A 19,540-nucleotide genomic window follows, 5' to 3' on the forward strand; every position below is an offset into this window, starting at 1 on the left:
AGCATACCTCTCGTGACTCCCTGTCAGGTCTGCAGATGGGTGCCTCAGTATCCTTCAACAGAGAGTCACCCACTGCGAGTACTTGTCATTTCTTTTTACAGTGTCCACTGCATGTTGCTGGTACAGTTTCCCCTTGCAGGGGGCCTTGCAGGCCTATCCAAACTATCTGATGCAATATCTGACTATTTTCTCTCCCTTTAATTTGGATGTCCCTGAAATAACTTTTTACTTGCAGACTCAATTAATATGTAAATTCAACAGCTCTCTCAAAACACTGGAAGTAATACAAAAATTTATAAGTGTCCCTAGCGAAGTTAAACAATAAAAAGAAAATTTAACAGCAAACAAAACAGCAAATCACCTGTTATGTATTATCAAAAGGACAAAGTGGCAGGTACGTTACCTGTGAAAATCACTTTTATTAGTAATTATTTCAGTACTTTGTCTTGTCAAAGAACAATGTATTACCATCACAGCAAACCAAGAGGAGCAATGAGATATACTTCTGAACAGCAATATTCACTTAGGTTCCTCTAATTTTTCCTGCATCAAGGTCTGCTAAAAACAATAAAGAGGTCTCCTTATAATGATAGCCGTTCAGTTACATTTTATGTCATTACATCTTCCTTTATCCATTCCACACTGAAGCTTAAGCAATAATTTTCCCTACTGGGACTTCAATCATCTTCACAGTTGTTCTTCTCCATGACAATATGTTTAAAGCAGAAAATTAAAGTACAAATGAGCTAAGTTTCCCTTGGGCAGATGATCATTCACATTTGTCCTGGTCATATGAGAAATCATGCTTACAAGAGCCCAAATCCTTATCATGAAGGGGAAGTGAGACTAACATGAAATATTTAGACTCCACACAAACAGAACTCTAAAGACCTGTTGTCAAAAGAAAATCTAAGTCTACCCCTGCTGCCTGACAGCAATGCAGCTATACTGTCCAGCACAGCCACATTTAAGAGCAGTCTCCAGAAAGATAACAAAGGTAAACACCACTTAATGTTCCATAGCAAAGGACTAAGCTGTTAACTTAAAACCTGCTAGGAATGTTTCACTAAGCATATGAATAATACAATCTGTCTTAGAAGGACATGCTCAACAAGAAAAATCAATAAGGTTTTTCAAAAGGGTGTTTTAGTGGAACTCAGATTTCTTTAATATGAGTTGCAGCTAAAATTCATAAAAGTTTTTGCACAAACCACATCTGAATTAATGACTTTCTATAAGATACAGGCATATTTTTTCCCCAATTGTCAGAAAATGCAAAACAATGCATGTCCCAAGAAACTCTAGACAGAACTAGAAGTTGTTTCCTTTTGCTCTCATGGAAGCAAGGGTGTATTTTTCCCATCAGAAGATGCCCTTTTTCAAAAATCAACATTCTTCTACATTTTTCCCCAACAGAAATAAAGCCAAAGGTCTTCAAAAAAGAGCAGGTATCCTACTAAAGATCAAGAATTTTGTTTTTCTACAAGTGAAAAACAGTAAAACTCAAGATGGCAGACAGTTCAGACCAATCTATTCACATAGCCAGAAAATGCTAAGTCATTACTTTCTTTTTCAAAACTTCCATTTTCTATTCTTGACATTTCCATCTGCAAGCAAGTTATTTGGTTCAAGGCAGACTGAAAGATCCATTTAAGAATAGGGTTGGGTTTTGGGGTTTTTTATTTATTTTGTTTTGTGGTGTGGGTTTTTATTTGTTTGGGGTTTTGTTTGTTTACTATAGGTACATAAGGTAAGCACAAGTCACAATTCATCAAAAGCAGCAAGGAGAAAATAAGCTGTAGCTTTCAACTCAAAATACATTGGGAACTGTGCACATTAGGTGATCCACATATTAATGCTTGCAATATTTTGTAGTCTTTGTCAATTGTGTACCGTACTACCAGTGTTTACTGAGATTAATCCTGGCATACAAAAGAGCACTAACACATTGAGCAGGAAAAACACTGCTCTGGCAAGACCTGTGCCTGGCCAGGGAAAATGAAAGTAACCAGCACAAGCAAAATCAGATAGACAGGATAATGAGTTTAATAAGAAGGATAAAAATTAGCATGTCTCTAGCTGCTGCATCCTTCCATGTATCCTCATAGCAAAAGCCAAAGCCCAAGACGAATGATCTAAACAACAAAGATCTAATCAAATCTCTAAACACCACCATTATTATCTTTCCCCAGATCCTTTTAACTTCTCATTTCACACCTGGAAGAAGGTTTCACCTGATCTACTGTGCTGAGATAGCTATTCTGAATTACAACTCATTACCCCTTTACTAGGCTTATCTTCATGAGCTAACAGAAAATACTTTGAATGTACAACCAGCATTCATAAGGATAATCTGGCATAAGCAATGAAGTACAGAGACACAGTTACTATCAGGAGACCGCTTTCCATAAACATTCCATAGCCCGCCTCCAAGAAAAGACTTGGTACTAAATATTATTATTGGATACTAAAAACATGGACTTAAAAAAAGTAATTTCACATGCCACAGAACATTATCTTGTGTAAATCACTTTGATGATTTAGATTTTTTTAAAAAAAATCTTGACAGACTCATTTTCACCCAGCAGGCTTTACACTAGACCCGGTATTAACTGTCCTCCCTTAACTTTCACAGATCCAACAAAAACACAGACTGGCACAAGTTTTATATTTTAACCACAATTGCATCTATGTAGCTCCATACGTATCCAAACCAATTGGTGAGCTCAGCTGACTTGACAGTGTACGGATCCAGTATTTATTAATGACTGTAGAACTCCAAAAGCATAATAGAAATGTTTCTTTTCTCATTCATCACAGTTTTCTCGTTATCCCCCATATGGCATGATTGGACTGCAACAACAAAAAGACTTCCCACACCATCAGCCACACCTTTTGGGCCCCAGTACTCCCTCCTGGGAGAGGGTTGCTTAAAGTCACGTTCATCTGTGGTTTCACTATTCCACAGATATTAATTTGCTGTCGCTTATGCCCTTGCTAGTAACTCTCTGTTCCTAAGCCATTAAGCTTCCTTTTTTCCTTTAAATCATGATAGATTAATGTAGTTAGGTAACATATGCAGCAGTTGTTGCCATCCTTTAGATGTCCAAGGTTTTACAATAAGGAAATCTTCAGCAGTGATCACAGAATACTGCTGCTCTTCACCTACACTAAGTGCAGGACTGTCAATCAGATGAGGAAATTGATCTGAATGAAAATACCTCAAAAATATTTTTTAAGCCAAACCAGGTTCTCAAACCAGTTTGCACCATGGACATAGAAATTACTGTTCTCTGTGGGGAGACTTCAATATCCTGATCAGCTACCAAGAAATTCAAGGGAATCTTTGTCTCCAGTTGAAATAGTCTACCAGGCACAAAACAACGGTTACTAAAACTGCTTAAGTCTGTACATTTTTCAGACCCAATTCTAGCTGAATGGAACTGCCAGAACAGCATTCAAGAGTGGTTTCTATCCTAGCCCTCAATCTGGAACACAATGCAGGCTAACCTTTGAAATTAAGACTTCGCATCTTTCATTTGTGGAAAGAAAAAGGAGTAATGACTTTCGGTAAACACATCTGGATTGTTACAGGGGTTACATCCTATTCTGAGTATGTGAAGATATTGTTACAGGCTAGTAAGTGAGACTCAGATGCGGACTTCCTCTTCTGGATGTGATTTGCCACAAGGTTTTCCAGGGGTTACATCCACTGCTGTGTCATCAGTGCTACTGCTAACGCTTTCTTCCACGAACTCAGAAGTGTTAGCAACAAATTCCTGAACATGCAGAACAAACTTAGTAGAACTAAGGAGGATGCTTTTAAAGCTGAAAGATATTTTACCTGTGTTCTTAATTAAGATATTCTTTTGATAGGTACAGAACAGAGGAAAGGAGTCAGAAGAACCCAACCAAAGGTATGCATTAGGGAGAGAATTAGTTTCACATGGTCCTATGAGAAAAGGATAACCAAGTATGAATGTTTTAGAAGAACTGTATTAATCTCTTTGACGCACGACCTGCATTTTTAGTCATCGTCATGTTAATCAGTTAATATGATCATCCAATTTCAGAGTATTTTGGGCAAGAGAAAGACATAGAGATGTTTTACTGGTTTACTTTTTATAAAAATGTTCTTTTAATATTTAATAGGAGATATGGGTATTAGATATTAAATTTCATTACTTTTGTCTGGAAAATCATCTGTATTTAAATTTAAGATGAAACCCTCATCTTTCCTTTTTTTTCTTTAATGAATTTTACGTTAGTCTTAAAAGTGAACCTTGCATTAAGAACTTTTTCTAACGTGGTCATATCAACAGAACTAGTAGCTTCCATCATCCTGCAGTATTCAATAAGCTACATGATAAAGCAAATCAAAAATGAAACACAGTTTGGCAATCAGAAAACAGTATGAAAGCACAGAAAAAGATACAGCTTTCAGTATGTCCTCATTTTAAAGCTCAGCTGACAAAATAGCAATGCCTGTAATTATGTACTGTAACTTAGACAATACCTGAAACCTATTGTCTCTGATGCTTTCAACTTCACCACCATCAGTTACAACCTTTAGGAACTTAACCTTCATTTTAATATCGAAGTATAAATGTGTACCCGTGTTAGGAAAAGTATTTGTAATTATCTGCATTGCTTTAAATATGCTTTGAAGTTGAATGAACAAATTTATATTTTAACCACAGAAGCTTAAATACTAAATCTTTCATTTTTTTCTTTTTAAAGCAAAAATCAGACTTTTCTTTTACACTAATGGGGCAAAAAATAACAACTAAACAAAGAAACTATTTACAGCTTCAAAGGTTATGTTACAATTATGATTCCATAAAATTTGTGCAGTAGAAACTTTACCTCAATCAATTTTCTTTCGTAAGAGCTGGCTAGTTCCTCATTGTTTTCTACTTGCTTTTGCTCTGGAATAGTAAATTCACCATCAGTGCTCCAAATGTTTGGCAGAACTAAAACAAAGAGATACCTCAAATTAAAATGTTAAGTTACATAAACATCTAAGACAACCTGTTTACAAGTAATAGCTCTAAAAGAAACAGTTATTAGAAGTATCAAAATAGGATGTAATATTAAACAGTATTACAAGTACTAAAACACAAATGCTGCAGGGAGCTTTCTTGTGAGCACTATTTAGACAGGTACTCTCAACAGAAAAAAAAAAGCAAACTAAAAGCATTTGGCTGTTCTGTGACTACAGCTACAGCTGTGTAGGTAGTAACTGCTATTCCTACCCAAAGCCTTCGAAAACTAAGCCTATGCTTCTAAGTCTTTTTTCTACTTTTCTTCCAAAATATCATTTCATATTACTTGCACAGACTACTTAGATATCATAGAAATTACGGAAAATAGGGCCGAGAATGGACATTCCATACTTCATCTAGTATTTCATGGTTTTGCATAAAGCAGAATCAGCTGTAGTTGTTTTATTCGTGACAGTTGTCTAATTTATTTCTAGGAACCTCCAATAATGGAGATTTCATGCTTCCCTGCACAATCTATTTAAATTTAAATATTCTTCTCAGAAAGGTTTTCTTGATAGCTAATCAAACTTCCTTCACCTGCCATTTAAGCCCATTATTTCTTATCTGCAGTGAATGAACACTACAGTTTATTCTGTTCTTCTTCCTAGCTATCATTTATGTATTTGATGATCAATTTAAGGCCTATTCTAAGTAAGTCTCCTCTTCTCCAAGTTACACAAAGTCCAATTCGACTTTTCCTCACAGATCATGAATTTCTAAAACAACAAGTTAGCACATATATAAAGTAAACAAGCTCTAATAAAAGAGAGGCTTAACAAAGGCTTTCACCATTTTTCAAAATCTAAACTATATATACAACCACTGTAAGGCAGATAGAAGACACCATAATTCATCTGACTAAATACTGTTGAGCCTGGGAACTGATTTTTGCTTTGAGGAAGAATATATATACATTCAGAAGTTTATTATTATTTTAAGTGAATTTTGAAAGCTATTTTAAGAGCTATTTCTTGTAAATCTTACTTGAAGTTCTTCAGCCAGAAACTTCTAAGATCAGCATGTTCATCTACATATTATTGTATCTAAGCAGGTTTGAAAAACGGTACACACGCAGCTCCTGCTGATGGCTGAGAAATCAGGATGCTCATTTATTAAATATTTAAATACCAATATCAAACGGCTCAGTCTATGGCAGTGATAACCCATTTTGAAAGCTGGTATGATATTCTGAACTTGACACAGTTCTGACTCTTGCGCAACTTATTTATAATCACATTTGCTGAGTGTTTTTCTGTTATTTTAAGTCACTGCAAGGCAAAGTATTATGCTGAGTTTCATTTATTATTTTAGGAAACTATTTAAAAGCCATACTCAATAGCATCTGATCTGATTATTGTAGCAACCATTGAGATTCTTCTCCCATTTATAGTCATAAAAATAACAGCAGAAGCTCAATTTATTTTGACTCTTTCAAAATAGTTTCACAGAAAGTCTAAACACATAGTGTTCTAAAATCTACAGTACATTTAAGAGTTTTGTTTTGATACCGTTTGGAAGATTAATCGTCTTTGAAATTACTCATTATGATAACATAGGGCAGCAGTGAAATTGGTTGTATGCAACAGTTTATGCCTCCTGATGAAGACAATTTCCTAACATTACAGCAAAAGAGGACAGCTGGGAGTTTTCTGAGTTTAAACAGATCAGAACTCTCTGTCCCTGTCTACATGTAAGGCTAGTTAGAAGTCAAGAACCTTAACCTATGTGTGTGTATATAAGAAACCAACAAGCATTTTAACTTAAAATGACAAAAACAGGGAAAACAGAAGTTTCTTCATCCTATTTTCTTCACAAAATTGTCACAATCTCACAACACAGTAATAAAACAGCTCTTGTAAATATACTCTGTAATCCTTTTAAGCACGTAAACTAATTAAGAACAAAATGACTTAAGACAAGTTGTTACGGTCACTTTACATTATACCACAGTTGGAATTCAATAACTTGCCTTGAGTTACACCAATAGCTCTTTCTAACAATGCAAATATTCTTACTTATAAAGGCTCACATCTGAAAAATACGAATGCCTACGATGAGATACTGCAAGTTATGTATATAAACCATGGGTGCAATAGTTTCTATAAATCTGGTAAAAGAAATCTGGTTTCACTCTTCTTTTTTGAAGTGTATCTAAACATATTAGTTCTCAGGGATTATTTACATGCTTAAGTACTTTTTTGAGTCAGAGGCCCCAGTACTAAAAATTTCACATAAATGTCCAATGGCAGCTAAAAAAACCCCAATATTTGGTTTTATAGAAAACACAATGTGTGAAATTAGAATATAAAAAAAGTTACTACAGATAGTGCATGTAGCTGAAATTTATTCTGGTCACTAATGATAAATATTACAGAAAATTACCGTGATTTGAGTAAATATCCTTTGAGCATAAAGCATACATGTATTCGTTTTTAGAAATGTTGGTGCTGTTCCATCCCCCTTTTTCATCTATAAAATCTGACCATCCTATTCAGTTTCTATTCTTATCACTCACTAATTTGCATAATTTTAACATAGCAGAATATAGCTAGCCTAGGAATATTTTTTTTTTCTTTTCCTATAATTACACTCATCATGGAAACTGTCAGTATCTAATGAAGGATAATTTCTGCTATTACAAGAAGCTTAACCAGTGGTTTTCATGAATAATGCTTAATATGAATCACTACACTCCAGCAAAGTCGGAAGTAAAAACGTGTTCTCACTAACAAAAATCCTTTTAAGGATGAATGAAGTTTTTAAACTACAGATAAGTATAGTGACTAGCCCTTAAGAACAGAATTAATGTAGCATTCATTCATACAGCCACTTATATGACCACAATATTGACAACTAAAAAAGAGAGATGGTGCCAATTTCTGAAAAGCCACCTCGTCTCTCAAAACACCTTCTGTCGTCAGTGGAAATACAGGTCCTACCAGAAGATGATTTAGAATCAAAACTCCAATTCATCCTGTCATGGACACTTTATCACCACTGGCCACTGAAGAAAAACAGGTAACAATGTTGATAACTTAACTCATTATCTTTCAGATATAAAATCTGCTCATTAGAGCAACTTAGCAAAGAAAGTGGAATGTCTGGTCTTAATACAGAGTCTACTACAAGCAGTCTGCAAATAATGATTTCCAAAACAACACCAACAGTATAATCTAGAGATATTAAATTTTCTCTCCTCAAAATAATTATTCCTATGTTCCAATATCACATTAATTCACCATTATTTTTTAAATTAAATTTTCATCTGATAGCTTTTTCTGGAAAGTTTCTTATTGAAAAAAGTAAGACTCACTTACAAGAAAATGAGTAAAATATAAAAAGTAAAATAAGTACAAAAATCTACTTTGGTATTTTTTTCAAAAGGAAAAGATATCAAATACATTATTTTCAGTATTGGGAGATATTACTCTACCATGGTTGGAAGAGATGAATAGGGCTTATAATTATCTCTTGCTAACCTCGCTTTCATGTAAATGATTTCATTTGTTTTGGTGAAGACTCAGAAAGGAAAGCAAAGACTTCTTGATTGTTTCTACTCCACAGTAATTTGATAGTACGCCATCATATAACATTCTTTTTGTTTTAGATCAATCTGCATTACAAAACTGTTCACACAACAGCCCAGTAAGAGATGCATCGGGGACAGTTCTCATAGCAACAGTACTGTCATCTTTTCAGATGCTGATATTTTCCAGCAGGGGGAAGGCTGATGTCATATTGGGTAGCATGTGGAAGCGTGAACCATGTCCCCAGCTGCACCAGGATTGTTTTGTGTGGCTGAAGTGTTGGTTATGGACCAGGGTTTGCACAGGATTGGGTGGCTGGTTATCTACAGAGATCCATTCCAGAATCAATCAGAAAAAAAAAAAAAGCAGATTCTTGTAAACCAGAGACATGGCTGTTCACTGCTTATTCTTTCATTGTCAGTTTTTATACAAGTCTAGGAGTCACTTCCATCATTGAGTCACTATACCTATGCCTCCAATAAACTCTGTCTCAGTGGTAGCATACAGAAAAACAAATGCTGTGCATGGATTTCCCCCCCCCCCCCCCCCCCCTCTTCATTTTATCCTTACCTTCCACTGTTTGACCTTCTCTTCTGAGCATCTGGACAGCTCCTACATACTTCTTAAGTTGCACTTTTAGCACCTCATTTTCTCTGTTGATAAAAAGAACAGAACAAATAAATATTATTGTTTTCTCAAAATAAAGGCAAGTTCATTTCAATGGAAAAAACCATACTATCTGTAATAATAAGCTTTATCTAAGTTGTGTCATCAAGATGAAAAAAAAAATTACTTACACATTAAACAATACATCAACAGCAGCGTACCAGGAAAGCTAGTTTTCCAGGGCCAAATAAACACATCAGTGAAACAGATTATCTCACAATCAAAAACTTTCCATTAATTTTTTAATTTAGATTTTTCTATGCTATGCTACATTGATGGAAGAAAAACGTTACAGTCAATCTAAATCAACAGTCGATTAAAAAAACAAGGATGGGATACTAGACAAGAAAATTCAGAATGGCCAGTATAAAATTAGGTAATCATTTTACTAGTTCTCCAAGTATTTAAAGTCAAGCAAATAAGAATTCAGCTTTAGAAACAGACTTTATCGTTTTAACAGGAAATACCAGCACTTCAGCAACAATATTCAAGGTAAAAGTTTTCCACGTACCATTCCTAAATAAAAACCATAAGAGAAGAAGTGACGTTAATCCCTTCAACTGTTGCATTTCAGTGCCCGTGCCTGTCTCATTTTTCTTTGGAAAGTACAAGTTTTCAAACCAGGTACTATCATAGTTCCGCCTAACGACATTAAGCACCTCAGTTTATATTTGGGCAGAAATAAAAAGGATTCAATTAACTAAGTATGACAGAAATGTTTATACAGAAGAAACATAACTGAAATGTGTTGCAAGAGAGTGAATTCATACCCTCTTCTCTAAGAAAATATCAGGGCGGAAATACATAGGTGCCTCAGGTGCAGCACATAACATCACACACAAGAAACCCACAACTGGTTAGAGAGAAGAGAGAACACGGGCAACTCAAAATCATGCCAGAGGAGTGGCTCAAGCTCTAGGAATGATGAAACCCTAGATATGTAGCAGATTACAGAAAGCTGTAAACAGATTACACACAAAAAGTGTAATCTGTTTATATATGGGAGTTTATTTATGAATTAGAAGTATTCAGAAACACATGCAAATATGTTTGATGGTCCTTCTCATTCTATATATATACATACACAAAAAATACATATATATTATACACACACACACACACACAAACAAAAATAAACTGTTGTTGTGAGCAATGCCATATTTATATATAAAAACCCTAGGCTGGTACTATATTCATATTTCTATGGATTTCAAAGCAGTTTTCTGAACTATGTAACCTCAATTTTATTCAGTCCATTAGCAGGAGGTTGCTAAACAATTTAGAAGAAACTATTGATTACCCAACTATCAATTTTTAACAAAGTCCTTGATGATTTTATGCATTTTATGGTATTTTTCGTTTCCTAGACTACAAAGAATAAGTCAGTTTTTCCACTAGAGATGGATGCTGATATTCTGAGTAAGGAAAAAAAAAAAATCAGAAACACAGTTTAATTCTATTTACTATATTTGATCAAGTCTAAATAATTCATTCATGAAAAAAAAATTTATATGACAGCTAGACAAAAAGATTTCTCACCAGAAGTGTAAATATGTCTGCATGGAAATAACCATATACCATTACAATATATTGAGTTTTAAGGATTCTCATGAAATAATCATACACCGTCTCATTTCTACATTTGAGAATAGACTCAGTGCCTTCTGTCTGTACTGAGACAGCATAAAAAAAAAAGTCCATTTTTTACTATTGTGCCTATTGACTTAAAATTGATACAGTACAGATGAACTTCAGAAAGACTTCAATTCACTTAAGGTTTTTGATACAAGACTGAAATTCAAAGCAGGATACTATGGCCCAGTCACAAATTTCTAATGTGCCTCTTTATCATCTTATTACTTCTCATTCTTTGACATCTCATTCTCATTACTACTATTTAACTAGATTCCAAAGAGGGCCCATCCTGACATACATGAATTTATATAGCTCTTTTCATCACAGCATGTTTAAAAAAAAAAATAAATTAGCAAGCACTCACTAAAAAGTCTTTAATGACTTCAAGAGGCATTCTATCAGATATTCATAGCAAGTATTTTATAGGAGGAGAAACTCCTGTATAGGAGCTAAGGGTCAGATTTGCAGAAATTCTTGTCCGGCTGATCCAACAGTACTACCCACTCTTAAGGATGTTAAATACTTCTACATGAAGGTCCCAGCTTTACTTTTACAACTTTTCCAAACTTTACCATCTAACTTGAAGCAAAACCGTTAGCCTGTTATGAGACTAGTGATAAACACAATGCTTTCAGCATCTTTTGAAGCACTCCGAACAATTCCACATTCTGTGCTGAAGAACAAGTGACAAGACTGTAAGTACTAGTTGAAGGGGACAAAGAAAAAAAAAAGAGAGAAAAAACAAATCAGGCTGAAATACATGGGAAAACAAAGACAGAGAACTAAGCTGCTATAAGCATAGCCGTCTCCAGAACTGCAATTATAACAAATTTTCCTGATCACTTCTCCCATGTTGATAAGCAGCTGAAAGACCAAGTGATAATATGTCATTTTACCCTGCATCAGCTCAGAGGATGACAATCTAGTATTCCTGCAAATTACTCTTTTTGCTCAAATGGCACAGGTCTAGTGTGTGTCGTTCATTAAGGTTTCTACCACTGGTGATTATTCATGCAGAACGATGATACAAGACATATTTTTCTTTGGTTGAATATAAAACTAGAAAACTGCACATTAAGAGCTACATTGAAAAAAATACTAAGGTTTGAAATCCAATCACCAAAAAAATTGATTTAAAGCATCCTATGAAACCAGAATTTAACTCCTCCCCAGGTCTCTTTATGATTTATTATTACTTGGGTACACATAAGAAGCAGATTAGCAGAACAACTTTGAAGCTTTATGTCTTCAAGACAAAGAAAAAAACATATGCATTTCCCCACTTTTTTTTCCTTAAGACAAATACAAAGTTAGTTTCTGATAGAGCAGATTTATCTCCAAAATCTCTCCAAAAGTATGACCAGAGAAATACAAACACATTTAAATACAGCAACTTATAAATGCCACACATCTGTAACAGCAGGATAAATTTTATTCCATCTGGAGCTTTTTCAAGCCACTGTAGGTGCTTCTCCATAGTTCTATGACTATTCTCCAAAGAAAAACAGATAAAGATATTTCCAGGTTCCAATAAACACTTTATTTATAACCTAATGCAGTGAGGATCAACCTTTTTTACCAGAGTGTATTTTATTCTATAGCACTTTTATCCAGGGAAATTACTTAAGACTCAACTAAACTCTGTAGTTAGCTTTTTTGCTTTAGTCCTTTTCCTGAAGATAAATCAGAATATTACAAAATTATGTGCATCCACTCTCACCCATTAACAATGTCTTTGTTTAAAACCAGAGGAAAAATACAGTACTAATTATGGTAATGAATCAGTACATAGTAATAACTGTAAGCAAAGAGAAGAGGAACGTAAGTACCAAAACCTTAAATGGTGATACATGAGTAACTTTTATCAATTTTCTAAAATGGAAAATAACACTTCATAAAACCCCTAAAATTGTAAGTATTTCCATTGTCAGACATACTTGAAAATTCACCAGAAACCACTGTATGCATTCACAAATTACAGGAAAAATCTTAAGGATCCTACTAAATTCCTGTACTGAAACCAAAGTCAGAAAAAGGAAAATCATTCAGTAAATTTCTTTCAAGAGTATGCATATGGTCAGGGCTTGTTTATACAGCAATACTTGACTGGCAATACCAGTGTAAGGTATCCTTTTCGCCAAAGCGATGAAATAAAACATTAACAGTAAAGGCTTTACTTTTCGATGGCAATATTTAGTGACACTGATCATACTAATGCAGAAACAAAGTATTGTTTTACTGAAAAGAAATTTTCTTTAAATATTCATTAATTGTGCACAGCCACAGAACACCTTAGCAACAAACTGGCTTTTTTAGTATCTTTTTTGGAAAACTATCTGCAATGACAAGGAATGATCAATTACATAATAAATGTAAGTTGTCAAATACCTTTAGTTCCCTGCCTAATTTTGAAGCAAAAATAATGACACTTTCTCTCAGTTTTATTATTTAAAAATTAGCATTTAAGGAAACCCTGACTAAAAGAAAATCAAAACTGCTGTAAGAATGATAATTTTTTTTAGCAGCATAAAACTAGTTCACATTTTAGGAAACACATATCTGACTTTCATGTATATAATGAATGAAAAGATAGCACGCAATATTACTGATAAATGCATATCCTCACCAACAAGTTAATTCATGCCAGGAAAGGTCGGAACTGTTCCCTAAGGACTCTCATATCGAGAGGATGAATGCAGCAGGGTAACAAGCAGCATGTTCTCACATTAAAAGGAGGACAGCATGGAAGAAAGATGTTATTCATATGGACCACAGCAGTGGAGCAGCCCCCCTGCTGGGACTTCTGCTGTATCCTTGGAGGAGGACCAAGGCCTCGCAGGTGAAATCTCCCCCACCCTCCTTGTGCTACAACATCCCTTTTAAAAACCGTCATTGTGGGGGAACAAGGGGAGTTGAAGGAGGTTGGTTATTTTCCAGTAACGTCCACAAAGTTTCTGCGACAGATAGTTATGCTTATTGAAGCATATATACATACACCAAGCACAGTTAAGGTCTACTATGCAAGTCAAATTAGATGCATCTTACGTTCGTCAAAATAAGATATCTGGCTGTTAATACAAATGAATAACAGTAAGAAAGTGCTTTATAAAAGCTGACTTCCAAAAATTTTATTAAAACATTAAAGAACAATATACCTTTATGTTATAATTTTTGTTGCAGAGGAAGAGGCCTTATAGGACTTGTTTTCCTATACCTTAACAGAAAACAAAACAAAACAAAACCCACAACACAACTGCTTGCTGCTAAAGATACAAAAATTCCTCTAGGGCTTCTGTAAAATGAGCATGGTAAGAAAAGAACTTGAAAAGGAGTAGTTTCTCATGTATCTCAACTATAGTGGCCTGAAGCATACTATAATTAAGTTTCCGGCACAAACATCAGCTACTAACAAGTGCTTTCTGTGGAGCTTACGCCCAAAACCAAAAAAAAAAAAAAAAAAATCCAACAGATGTCTATGTCTTGATAAACATTTAGTGTTTTAGAAAACCCTATAAAGGTACCAAATCTCCAAATAATAAAAAAATTGCATGAATCCTGAGAATGAATTGAAATAAATAGTGTACTGCAAGAATACTTAGAGTCTATATACAGAGATTGGGCTAGATGACTTCCAGAGATACCTTCCAACCTGGATTATCCTATGATGCCACTATTAGGAGGTGCAAGATCACAATTAATTGTAATCATACATACCCTAAATGAAATAAGAAAAATGAGAACTATTACTCATAGAAGTGGAAGGTGAACCATTTATATATAATATATAATGAGATTATAGTATAAAACCAATCTCTGAAAAAACCTGTAACGAGGAAAAAACATGATAAATTTAACTGCTTGTCATGAAAGACAAACACCATATGCATGATAAACTGAAAACTATTCTCATGATAGCTTCACAATATAGACTGTGTTCAGATCTAAATTATGAAAGGGCTCTATCTTAGCATTGATATCACATCTGAAAAAGCAAAAAATGGCTTTGTGGATAAGAAATATAAGGAAGTTGTTAATCTCATGAAATAACGTAACTTGTGACATGTCACCAACTAACTAAGCAGGGAAAACAAAAAAATCATTGAATACAGGACTATTCACATTAGTTTTCACAAGCAGGGACAAGAGATATTTTTTCCTCCCTCTAAGAAGCTGCTTAAGGTAGGTGATGCAATCATTTCAAGATGCACAACACATCATTTCACCCATCACTGAAGCGCTATGTCTCTGAATGAAGTGTTGTGAAGCAGATGAATATAAAATGCCAAATCCAAAAGCAATGTGGTTTAAATAATACAGACACTAGATAAGAGGAGGGAGATTAGGTTACAGAATGTACAGTAAACAGAAGGTACATAAAAGTGTAAGATAAAATATAAAATTCTCACCCCCCATTTTCCTACACAGTACGTTATCATATTCTTTATCTGCTTTTCTTGCTACAAAGCCCGTCCCTTGTAAAATGCTTTCCTCCAACATTTCTGAATATAGTCTAAGAATATGCAATCTGAGATTATCCAATCTCACAGTCAACTTGAATAAACTTCTTTGCCTCACAAAGGGATGTAATAGTATTCCATAGAGAAAAAAGAATCTCAATTAAAAAGCCTAGCATTGCCAAGAAGCCACTGCCACGATACGTCCATGCAATCTGAGAAAGGCTCATTGACGGGGAGGCGGGGCGAAAATCAACAAAAAAACAGCTTACAAAATGATACTAGAGATCCTATTTAGCCTATTCTATTGGAAGGCTGGGAAATAGGTTGAATGCTGAGACTGCTCATTTTGAAAAAATATCGTAAATGTTATGAGAGCTATTCAAGTACTTCACATGGAAGAATGAGATTCCACTACTTGAAACTAAAATGACCTAAGAATTTTTTCATTTTTCAAAGAGAACTTAGGAAACTCTCACTCACCTAGTGTATTATGCAGCACTTACAAAGCATTTCCAACATTTTTGTTATTTCAAATTCTTCAAATTATTCAGCTTGCCCAAATTCCTGGTTTAAAATATTATTTATTTTAAAAATTTTACTACTCTTACTATTGCAGCAGCAGCATCTATAGTGAACAAAGTGAATCAACATAAGAATTAGGAAGAAAAACCTATATTCCAAAATAACTATATGCAAAGTTTCTTATGGGCTAGAAAACGAGTTGCAATGTATCATTAAAGAAATGCATCCAAAGTCCAAAATAACTGGTGACGCAAGAATTTGTTGTACCTAGGCAGCTCCCAACACTGGTTTTATCACGTGACAAGGTAAACTGACTTTCAGAAGAACAATCAATACAATGTACCCAGTCTCTGTAGCAATAAGAGAAATTAAATAAACTTGTTTAAAACTAACAAGTTAGTCTAAGTGAGCATCTCTTTAGATCTTGTTATAAAAGCTCCTTATCTATTCTTTAAAAAGGTATGTGCATGACAAGTATCTGATTCACCCATATGTCACTGCAAATTCTAAAACTGTGGGGGAAGTGAGTCAAAGAAATACGAGTATACAATTCCTATAACCTGAAATGTGAATATTAAATGATGAAGTATTTGCATTGTCTCAATTGCCCTACATCACATGAATGTCAAGCCCACTTATGCATATCTCTCCCTCCCTCAAAGTGAGTAGTTCGGTTTGATGTGTCATCAAAAGCATAATTAGTAACGTTCTAAATACTTTTTTTTTTTTTTTTTAAAAAAAGCTTTATTATTTTCAGATACTAGTTCTCCTATGCAATAAAAAGCTTACAGGAATCTCAACTGTGGTACTTCACGATTGACACTAAGCACTCTGCCTGCACATGCAGAAAACCCTGGATGCTGGGACAGAGTGCATCCTCAGCAAGTTCACAGACAATACAAAACTGGGGAGCAGCTGATACACGAGATTGTTGTGCTGCCATTCAGAGGGACCTGGACAAGCTGGAGAATCAGATTCAGGCAAAGCCCTCAAAGTTCAACAAGGGGAAATGCAAAGTCCTGCATCTATGGAAGAATAGCCCTAGGCACCCATACATGCTGGGGGCTGGAAAGGAGCTCCACGGAGAAGGATCTGGGAGTCCTGGTGGACAACAAGCTGACCACGAGCCAGCAACGCACCCTTCGCGGCAAAGAAAGCCAACAGCATCTTGCACCGCATTAGGAAGAGCATTGCCAATGGGTCACTGCCAACAACGTTGCCCAGAGGGGTTGTGAGTCTCCATCTGTGGAGATATTCAAAACCTGACTGGAAATGGTCCTGAGCAACCTGTTCCAGCTGACCTTCCTTGAGCTAGGGGGAAGCAGTTGCATCGCTTCAGAAATTGGTACTGTCGATACTGTTTGGCAACAACTGTTGCTTATGATACAGTGGTTGATAAAGTGGTCAGCCATGAAAACCTGACAACAGGACAAGAAAAAAACATCAGCCCAAGGAAAACAAAGTCGTGCTTAAATAATCAGATAGAAGGAAAACAGATCAGATGGGAATGTCACTGAAGAGGATGGATAATCCGTTCTTTACTGCTTACGTACCTGAGGGTACATACAGAAGGGTATCTGTGTCAGCAGCAGCTGATACTGACATTCTATATAACTGAAAGCAATAAAGACACAAATATTCCTACTCAATTTAACTGACACTAGGACCACTCAGCGCAATTTCTACTGACTGAAGTAAGAACTTGCTGGCAGGAGAGGGGTCCCCATACTAATCTCAGTGTGGAACTATACAGGACATCTACCAGAGGAAATACTGTGGAGTAATATTAAAATGAAATAGTCTCCAAAACAAGTCCTCACTGGGTCCAGATCTGAGAGCTAGAATCCAACAATCTAGCTTGTGTATTTTTGAAAAAAACCTATGTTTTACACAAGCATCAAAGCAGCCATTTCCACTACTAGAATGAGCATTTCATTATTCTAGGACAGCAACATCAGTCTCTTCACAATAAACACTGACATGGTGTTTCTGTTCCCCTCCCTGCCCCTTTATATTTAAAAGCTGTATCAGATTTGAGGTTTGGAAAATACTGTTTGCAGACAGTGCTAGGTACTTTAACAACATTAAGAATATCATATATCCAATAGAAGGAAAAAAACCAAGACCCTGATATTGTGGTTTGCTCCAGATTGGGCAGAAGACAGCTATGCCAACAATCTCCCAAATATCAAGTAAAATAAAAATGGATTAAAAACAAAAAAAGGGAGGGTGGTTAGAACTGGACAAAATAGATACACAAAGAGAGAAAAGTCTTCTTACATTTACATTACACGTACATGTATTCCTTTGTATCTAGTCTCATTACCTAACTGCTGCAATTTTCATGGCTTATATTTCTTCATGTTAGTCTAATTACTTTTCAAAATTAAAAACTTGACATTGTCATAAGTTCAGCTCACTAATATTCCTTCCTCTGGAGTTGTAACGGTGGTTTTACTAATATTTTAAACTCTCACTTACTGTTAACACTTAACAAAACAAAAACCACAAACCCACTAAATTTGTCAAAAAATCTTCCAAAGTTTTTTTTCAGCTTAAATTCAACCAAAGTCCATGGGATTTTTAGTCCTAAATCACTTATGTTCTTCTGAAAACTAAACTACTTGAAAATGATTTTTTTTTCCTTGTATGCAGAATTTTTTATTCCCTTGTTCCATTGCTATTACTTTTTATAACACTTTCAGTGCTTCTTACCGTGCCAAGGCTTGGACTTTTGTGGCGTGTCGCTCTTCCTGTTCTGCTACTTTCCTTCTCCAGTTGTCCATTTCCTGCCTTAGCGCTGCAGAATGCTCCATCTCTCCATCAAGCAGATTTCTCAGAGATCTGGAAGAAGGCAGCAGCCTCTGTTAGAACACTGCAAACACTACCTAGTAATTAGAGGATACTCTACAAATCACAGAGTAGGTTTCCTGAATGATACCGTTAATGTAATCCCAAAATTTCATTATTCAGTGTAATTAATTCACCTGATTTGATTATACAAAGATATGAAAAGCTACAAGGAAAAAGGACCCAATCAAAACAGTTGTAAGTGCTTATTATTAATTTGTATTACAATCTCATCAACATGCTCAAAACACAACTTGTTATGATATCTACTGTACCACCATGCAGAAAGAACTTATTATAGAAAACAGCTTATAATCTGGTTTCAGTGCTTCAGTGTAAGTCCATACATCTCAGGAATAATCTATAAGCAATATATTTACTGGTAAGAGCAGGAGACAGGTAGGGGTCTTGTCTCTACTGAGAGCACTGCCATAGACCTCTGTGTAAAACCTTTGATGAGATGGCAAAGGTCAGCATGATGCATAATGGTAAAACCCAAAGCATCCTGGTCCTCTGCCAAAAAAACACGAAGCTGAATGAGGAGGATAAAAGGCAGGAAAATGAGATCAGTTGATAGTCTTGACATTAAAAAAAAAAAAAAAAGAAAATTAAAATAGCTATAGAAAAATTTAAATCACCAAGAGAGCCCTACTACAGCATAGCAACAGTATGTCTTGAATACATTTGTATTCAAGATTCATCTAATGATGTGTTCCAATAGACTACATAAATACAAAGTAGGCTTCATAGCATTTTAAATAAGAGACTTTCATTTTTACATTTACATCATCATTTTGCCCCAAGTGAACACAAAGACACTCACAAATCACAGCCACTT

The 19,540-nt window shown here is 35.1% G+C and overlaps 1 protein-coding gene across 8 annotated transcripts in view; it reads right to left on the reverse strand.

Annotated features, from left to right (window-relative positions):
• The window catches only part of LOC104015164 (sorting nexin-29), a 129,868-nt gene that overhangs the window by 70,338 nt on the left and 39,990 nt on the right, over positions 1–19,540 (reverse strand). For all 8 annotated transcript variants that reach the window (XR_015698845.1, XM_087732335.1, XM_087732334.1 and 5 more), the window contains 3 exons: positions 18,568–18,696; positions 9,143–9,225; positions 4,867–4,973 (listed from right to left, as the gene is read on the reverse strand). Coding sequence is in view for 7 of the 8 variants with exons in the window: in XM_087732335.1 (XP_087588461.1) it covers positions 4,867–4,973; positions 9,143–9,225; positions 18,568–18,696 (319 nt within the window). In the remaining variant the exon portion in view is untranslated. The remainder of the gene's footprint in view (positions 1–4,866; positions 4,974–9,142; positions 9,226–18,567; positions 18,697–19,540) is intronic.

Source organism: Nipponia nippon, unplaced genomic scaffold (genome assembly GCF_047370975.1).
Source record: "Nipponia nippon isolate SJK-2023a ecotype South Korea unplaced genomic scaffold, ASM4737097v1 scaffold_5, whole genome shotgun sequence".
Lineage (NCBI taxonomy): Eukaryota > Metazoa > Chordata > Aves > Pelecaniformes > Threskiornithidae > Nipponia > Nipponia nippon.